An 8600-nucleotide genomic window follows, 5' to 3' on the forward strand; every position below is an offset into this window, starting at 1 on the left:
ACTCGGCGCGCACTCGACGAATGCCTGCCCACCACCTTTTCCCTCTCCAACACATTAGCTTGCCTCAATATGGGGCCAGAGTTTGTTTTGAAACTCTTAACAGGATCACTGAAAGAAAAGAGGAAAAATACCATAAATGATCCTCTGGACTGCTTCCAGAGTAGCGTGTTCTCCTAGCGATTGCTTTGGAAGCAAGCCAAAAATGGGAAATGTTCTTGCAAATGAGCACGCCACCAGGCTCAAGTACAAGTTATCATTTAATTCTTTTGTCAACATCAGCGCGGTTAGAAATTAAGAAGCCTGTTCAAAAAACAGGTTATTTGAATTCCAGTCACCAAACATCAATTTCTTCTCTATCCATCCCTGCCATGCTCACTCAGCTCATGTCACTCACCCCCTTCCTAACATGCACTGGGGGGTTTTTGGGATATTTTCTCTCCCTTATTGGAAGTCAAATAAAATTAGTATATTAATTACATCAAAGATAACTAGGTCTGTAATCAAGAGCAAGTTAACAAAAAAAAGGAAAAAAAATCAGTCACTCAGAAAAAAAATCTAAAACCTCTACACAGACTTCTACGGGACACAGCACTTAATATTTTTAACAGACCTCTAATACAGTCTACTGAACACTTTTGCCGGGGCAGTTTTTCACATTACAATTACTCCTAATGAGATCACCCTCTGCGGTGTTTAAGACTTCATCCCTTCCCAACAGAACAATGAAAGATTTGTGTGGAGCTACAAAGACCTCAGATCAACTCCACTCACTTCACCTTCTCCCGAATTTCCTCACAGAAACTCATTAAATGCTGAACTGCGTTTTTTCATGTGGACAAACTATTAACAAAGAGGCTCATTTACTTTTTTTTAGGATGTCCCAAATCCTCTACAGTTTTTTAAGTCCTCATCAGACTGAGGCACCTCAGACACAGTGAGCACTGTCAGCTTTGTTTTTGAGATGATGTAAATTTCTCCTCTTCATAGATTTGTGGAGGCTCTTCCACTTTTTCACTTACAATATTTCTCATCAACAAACATCTGCCTATCTTGCAATAAACATATGGTGATAGAACTCCTTGTATTATCTTGTGATAAAAATGATAGACCTTGTATTAAATGTACATGAAAATACCCATCTCAAAACAAACTGCAGATTCTCTTGTTCTTACTGGAAGCAAAGACAATAAAATATTTTTTCTCATGCTAAGCAGAAATATCTTATGCCTGTAGCCCCAGTAACAGCAAGGCTAAGGGTAAGTATAATTCTAGGAACATGGTTAACTGAATTAGTCTTGAATCAGGAAGCACAACTCAATAGTCTCTGATCTGCTAGTATTTTAAAATAATCACAATGATTCAACTGAAAGCCAAAAATTTAGAGTTAGTTTTGTGAAAAAAAAAATATAGAAAGGATATCATGCTTTATTCAGAAAATTTGATATTCTATTTGAAAAATCTGTCTTGCATTTAAATTTTACACACTTGACACAAACCTCTAGCTCGGTTTTGATTTTGGGTATATTCTTCCCCTTACTAACCACACCCATTCTGTCTACTACATCTATTTTAGCTTCCTTATAATTATGTCAGGGATCATGTGAAAGAACAAACTGCTTACCTACTCTACCTGAGGTGATTGCTACAATGTTCTGTGATAGGTATGACTTACTCAGCCTTACCAAAAGGTACAAGAAACGCATTAATCAGTTAATAATTTTAGTCCTGAACCTATCTTTATACTTACGACTTCAATCTTTTTCTTTAAATTTAAAACTGCATTCCACTGATTTTCATAATCAGACAGACTGACTGATTTAGATTAACCAGTGTGAACTTCACAGACTGGCTATCTGAAAACTTTAAAAGCAGACTGATGATGCATTTCTCTTTCAAAAAGCGAAAACAAGAAAAAAAAAAAACAACAGAAAAATCTGGTAGAATATGACCTACAATTTACAGCAAGTTGTGTGTTTACTTACGTTCACACGTGTCTCCTTTCTGCTGGTATCCTGCTTTGCAGATACATTTTCCAATGGGCACTAACCATTCTCCCTCCGCGCTACAGTGCATCTTCGGCGAGTTCTCTGCCTCCTCCTCCGCACTGCTGACACAAGTTCCTCGCACTTCAACTAAAGAGGAAAACTCTGAGCCAGTCACTGTGTCAGGAAAAATAGCTAAGTTCTCAATGATGGACCAGCACTTCTTGTAGTAGACTTTGACAGAGACCAAAGCAATGCAGGCCCCTACGTCCTGAAACGCAAGATAGAATCCTTTTTTGGACAAAGGTCCAATTTCTCTCACCTCTGTGTTAAGTTTCATCTTTCTCTCCCCAAGATCACCCTGGGTAAAACTTTCATCTGCTGCAATAGTGTCTATTTTTACATACTGGTTTTCTCGGATACTCCTGCCAGTGTCGTAGTCTGTTTCATAATAATACAAGTTAAAAGTTTCTTTACAAGTCCCCAGAACTCCAGGAAGACTGTTACAATCCCTCAGAGTGAATTTCAGTTCTACAAAAATCCTTTGTGCATTGCTTTTTGCAATCCAGTTAGTCCGAAGCCAGTTGTTTTGGTTTGATTCCATCACCTGGCATACCTGGTATGTTCGTATAGGAGTGTAGTTTTCATCCAGTCCGCTAATTTCTTCCCACTAAAATGATAACAAACAGTTAGTAGTAAACAAGAAGTATGTCACCAGTTGTAACTACTGAGTATTTTAAAAAGTTTCGCACAACTCACATTTCCCTTCTTTTTAACAGTAAGTTGTTAAAAATACTGTTAAGCACCTAAATGAAGAAAATATATTTTAATGCAGGAGTAGGTTCTCTCTCCCTTCATGTCTTTCCCACATACAACTTCTAAAAATCATTGTCATATCATGGGCACAGTTGAAATGGGGCAGCTTCAGAAAAGGCTGTTTAGCATACCAGCTTCTGATTTCACCCTAAGCTCACACACATTTCTTTAATGTCACAATGGTTTTTGAGCGAACAAAGACCAAAAGGAGGGAGGTAGCTTATTTTTCAAAGAAACCTAATGTCAGTGAAGTCTTAGAAATTGAAATTGCTTCGCATTAGAGTACATAAAACCCATGCATATACAGCTTCTAGTGAAAATTGCAGTTGTATAGAAAGCATGGGATCAGGTCGTGAAACTCATGAGTCAGATGATTTCCACCCCTATGTGATCAAAATGGCATAGAGAGAGGGCAAGAGAAAATTGACAGAATTAAGAATCTGAAAGAAAACACTTTAGTTGTCTCCCTTTCTTTCAGTGTACCTTCTGTTTCATCTACAAACTGAAAGGGTAAGTGGGAGCTCCTCCTCACCTCACTGTTTGTCCAGTGGCTGCGCCCCTATTAGAAGGGGCAAACTTCATTTAGCTGGGCGTTTAAATGAACCATGAGACTACATACAGAATTAAAAACAACCTGTAGGACTGAAAGCTCTCTGGTTCAAAGCCTGAGTTTTGTTGATTCTCTCTCTTTAGGTTACCAACTGTATAACGAGCTGGTAAGCCTTTAACAATCCCAGAGTCTTTAACAGCCTTTGGTAGCGTGGGAATTTGCACCTCCAGCAATGGCAAACCTTACACTGAAATCAACCAGGCAGATCTGCCCAGGTGTAACCAAAACAATCCTCGTCTCTCACCTTTTTTCACATTTCTTGTAACATTTCAGTGCCTGCAGAAGCTGCAGCTGTAGTTAATTAGCGGAGGGGGGTGAGCTATCGTCACCCCAGGATACAGGCAACCATGACTTCTCTGGATGGCACTCAGCCCTCTGGCCCTGTGTCAATAATGCACTTAAGCTCACGCTTAAGATCAGTGACTGTACTTATGAGCTTAATAGTAAGCACATGCTTAAGTGCTTTGTGGGACTCGTATAGTCGGCACCTCTGCAGGAGAGAGCATCCACTGACATTCCTCATGCCAGCAACCAAGCATGGAAGGCTTTGGCTTCCCAGATCAGGAGCCACACAGTGTACATTACTCTGCAAGCCTATTTGACAGAAAATGAGACCATTTTAGTGTTGTTGTCTGCTTCAGGAAAAAACAGATGTGGCTGAATTGATGCTGGAAGTTATCACCACAAAATATATCACAGCTGCAGATCCTGAAATGCACAGAAGTTGTAAATATCAAAGCGCATTTCAAGGACCTACAGTTAATATAGATGAGATATATACAGCATTATGTATTATATGCATATGGAATTAAATGATTGAACTAGATTATTAAATGCTCATGGGGTTAACTGAAGTGATTGCATATGGAACAGCATTAACCTCTGAACAAAAGAATGTCTATCTTCATAACAGATTTATTAGAGCTGAATGAGTAATTTTTTTCACCTCTATAAGAGCTAGAAAAAACGGCGCTCTGGACTGAGAGGGTTTTGGCTATACTATGATAATAAAAAACATCTCCCCATTAAAAAAAAAATCCCATTTAGATGACCAAAAAGGCATAAAGCCTAAAATTTTGCCAGGTAATGCTATGTCCTTTGAGGTTTCTTTGAGATGGTTTCAGGGGTTTTTTTTTTTGTTTTATATTTTATATTGTGCAAGCATTCTTCCCTTAAAACACCAAGCCAGATTCTAAAAGGAGATATTCAGTAAGACAGTGCATTCCATCTTTGACATGAAAGTGACTCTCATGCACCACACAACAGAATCTGTCTCTTTGAGTTTTGATGTGGATTGCTCCACCAAAACAAATCACCATTCCTCCTCAAAAAAGCCAACAAACTGAAACAAACAAAAAAAAGCAACAAACAAAATACATTTTACAAAATCAACCTACTCTTTATAAAACAACACAAATGAGTTTTCTCAGAGTCAAAATCCTACTACATGAGACTAGCTGGCATCAAAGAGATGTTACAATCAAGGAAAATACAATTCACACAAGAAGCACTACTTTTTGTGATCCCTAGCATTAAGCACTGGAACTATTTTTCCATATTTTGCCAAAGCAAAGAAATTAGGGAAATGTGATTTATGATGTAATTATGTAATCAGAGTGTCTGCAGAAAAAAAAAAATCAGTACTTCCAGATATTTTCACCTATGGCAGGTGAAGTCACCATTCATTGAAGTTTTCTTATAGTGAACAATTTCACAGAAAGAAAACTCCACTTTTCTTTGTCTTGCTGCAAAATATGGTGCTATACATGCAAATCTGTTTGAATATGCCCTGTTCTATTGGTTTCAATTTATGGTATTTTAACTTCTTAGTTATCTTAACAGCATTAAATGTAGCATTTGCAGTTGAATGAGGCATTTAACGAGTGTCTGACTGATATATTCTCTACTGTGATTATGCAGTAGTTTCTCTCAAAATTTTCTGTGCTCATTCCCACGAAGTCTTTATTGCATAGTAAATAATTCAGTAATTAAAATTAGAAAAACATTTATTTTCAAAATTACATTATTAAAATGGTACTTTTATGTTAATTTACAGACAACTTTTTCTAAACACTTCCACACATGCAAATCTAGCCATTAGTTTCGATTCACTTTTAATTTGTGATTGAAATTCACTTCTACCTCTGAAACTTGCTTTTCACTATTTGCTGAATTGGACTCTACTTTCATCTTTCAGTATGATGATGTGCAACATGTGCTGACACGTCTTTCATTATCTACAGGTTAACTTAATATAAGTGCCACCAAGGTAATCTTCCACACACCTCTGGCAAAGGCTTCAATCAGCGCAAAACGCTAATGCTGAGGTTATTGGCCATCATACACACTGAGCCCGCATTACATTCCCTCTGAAGTCCTTAGATTAGTTCCCAGTTTATGCTTGTATTGATACTACAATCTTGCTTTTAAATAAAGACACTTCCACATTTTCATTCTTCTTATTTAAAGGATTTGTTACACTTTTATATCCCTACTCACACTTCACGCTCTTCTGGCTCCAGATTTCTTAATGAACTGAAGATTAAGGGACTGATCCCCCAAGTTCTTGTTCGTGTAAGGCATCACAATAGATTCAGCAAGACTGTTTCCATGAGCAAGAACTGTCCATGTAATTTATGATTTGCCAGACTAAATTCATGTAGGACTGAAGGAAGATAGGACAACATATCCATTATATTTTTTTGAAAATGTTCTTCCTCAAGGCTTGAGGAAGAGGAGGTTTTATAACATTTTTATTTCAGACTGAAAGCAGCATTTCCCAACTTTACATATATAATAAATAAGACAGTAAAACTGATGTTTCTAAACATCTCATTTTTATAATGGTGTAATTTACAATGGTACATTTCATAGAATGCCATAAGATTAATTTGTACGCAAGCTGGAGGAGGCCTTAACCACATAATTCATGCCTAGTTCCAGATATCAAGCTCCTCAAGGCTTGGGGATGTTTCAAGTTTGGAATGTCATTTCAAACACATCTGCAGTATAAATGTTTTTATTTTAGAGCACTTCAATCTGTGCTATTCAATTACAAAGAAAACATCGTAAACAAATTTATGATCACCCATTCTACAGAAAATGAAAAACATATTTTTAGAAAGTTTCCACACAGAAGCAGATCTGTTGTTACTAAGGGAAGAAAAAAAAGTGATTTAAAATACTGCATTATAAATATACAGTGTAATCTTTTGTACAGCACAAAGAAATACACTACAAAATATAAAAGTAACAAAAGTTTCCAAAGAGCCACTTGCTTGTAATTGGACTGTACATTTGTACAGTGTAACCTGAAGTTTCATTCTAAGAATGAAGAAGCCATAAACACTTGGTATGATTACTGAGAGAAATATGAGGGGGAACTAGTTTAAAGCAGGTCTTTCAACTGCTTCAATAAACTGACTACTCATCTTAAGGAACTTAAGTTTTGCCTGCAGTACTTACCCCATTGGGAGGAGAGGAAATCCATTCCAACTCTGTCTGTTGTGCTTTAGAGTCCAGCAGTATTACTAAAAAAAAGGGAGAAAAATGAAATTCCACAGCTTGTTAAACATACAAAGGGGGGATTTAAAACTAAGGAACAAAACACAAATTTTAAAAGGTGATGGAATTAACATAATTTTTGTACAGATTAATAGTTCTTCTTCCTATTGTTAAAAAAAATTATCTGCAACCCCAACTAGCTATTTATTCGTAAACAGACAAATGATTCTGTACCATTCACATATAAGCAGATACACATATCTGCTTATACATGAGAGTAAATACATAAATCTTTACAATTTTATTGCTTAAAACAAAGTGAAGGATTTTTAGTGCTCTGAAGGGCTATTAATCAGTCATTAAGATGCATGCTCCCTCCCTCTCCCTTTTCATAAGGACATTTTCCATATGCTGGTCATTACAATCAGCTTAAAGCACACAGACGTTTCAACACATTTCCAAACTGATTTATACAGGACGGGTCTATACCTCGCCGAGAGTCACATTGAAAAAGCAATGATCTTTTTTGAGTGTCAAAATGAAAAGTACTTTCACAAGTATTTTTATTTCACAAGTAATAGCAATAATTCTGCAAATAAATGACAACAGGAATACAGAAAATAAAAGACTCTGCAATTACCTCACACCTTGCATACACAAAATCAGACTAATCCACTTTATGGTAATAGCTTCCTAAAATCTTCACATCATGGTGACATTTATATACAGAAAGACATCAGTTCTAGCAGCACCACAACTATTTTCAGCTAAATGTAACCCTACCTCCAAAAGTGGTTAATCACAGCCTAATAAACCAGCTCTTTAGTAGCATTCCTAATTTGAAGCTATTCCATATACCTTTAGTTATAAAGCTATTTATAACTTCATACACAGCATTTCTGTGCTGTCTAAGATATTTAGATGTGCGACTTAAGGCTGTAACTTGAAGCAACTTTTGCAGGTCTAAAAAAACAGTTCTAATTCTAGCTTTGGCCTTTTCTCCAAGGAGAATTTAACACAAAATTACCGTGAATTACTAAAAAGATGCCTAAAAATTCATTCAGCAATACATGGAATGTTAGCTGAACACAAAAAGGTAGCTTCCAGGCCTGTATTTCAGTAATGAAGTGGAACTACTCATTAAGGAAGTTTGATAGTCTCCCTCTAGAAAGATTACCTGCTTATGTCATTAAGGTTGGATTCAAGGGGCTTTACTTTGTAACACTTTCTATAGAAAAGCAGGTGGTGTATGCGGCAGCTTGTTAAACAAGAACATTTATAATGGTCCTGGAAAAAAAAGGTACCACCAAACATTTAACCGTTTCAGCACCAGCACGCTACGGCTGCAATTCATTATACTTTTTATTTGGCAGTAATTCTCCATCACGTAGCAACGGGTGAGCACGTCAGAGAAAGAAAAGATAACAAGCAAACAAAACAAACAAAAAGAAAACCCACAAAGAAACAAACAAAAAGAAACCCCAACACAGAAACCCCTGCTCAGCAAAGACCCCTTGTAAAGAAATCGTGGCGTTCCTTCTGGCATCCAAAGTTACCGGGGAAGAGCTTTCCAAGCCAGCGGCTGCTGCCCTGCTCCCAGCGCGGGGAGACCCGCGGCTGTCACGGCTCGTTCAGCAGCGCGGGGAAGTGATGCGGGGGGACGGCGCCGCGCCCCGCGCCCCCCGCAC

General features: G+C 37.4%; 1 protein-coding gene across 5 annotated transcripts in view; it reads right to left on the reverse strand.

Annotated features, from left to right (window-relative positions):
• Window positions 1-8600, reverse strand: part of EPHA7 (EPH receptor A7) — a 165571-nt gene that overhangs the window by 154491 nt on the left and 2480 nt on the right. For all 5 annotated transcript variants that reach the window (XM_031057588.1, XM_014307287.2, XM_014307285.2 and 2 more), the window contains exons 2-3: window positions 6874-6938; window positions 1983-2652 (exon numbers count right to left, since the gene is read on the reverse strand). In XM_031057588.1, coding sequence (XP_030913448.1) covers window positions 1983-2652; window positions 6874-6938 — 735 coding nt within the window. The remainder of the gene's footprint in view (window positions 1-1982; window positions 2653-6873; window positions 6939-8600) is intronic.

The sequence above is a fragment of the Geospiza fortis genome, unplaced genomic scaffold (genome assembly GCF_000277835.1).
Source record: "Geospiza fortis unplaced genomic scaffold, GeoFor_1.0 scaffold264, whole genome shotgun sequence".
NCBI lineage: Eukaryota > Metazoa > Chordata > Aves > Passeriformes > Thraupidae > Geospiza > Geospiza fortis.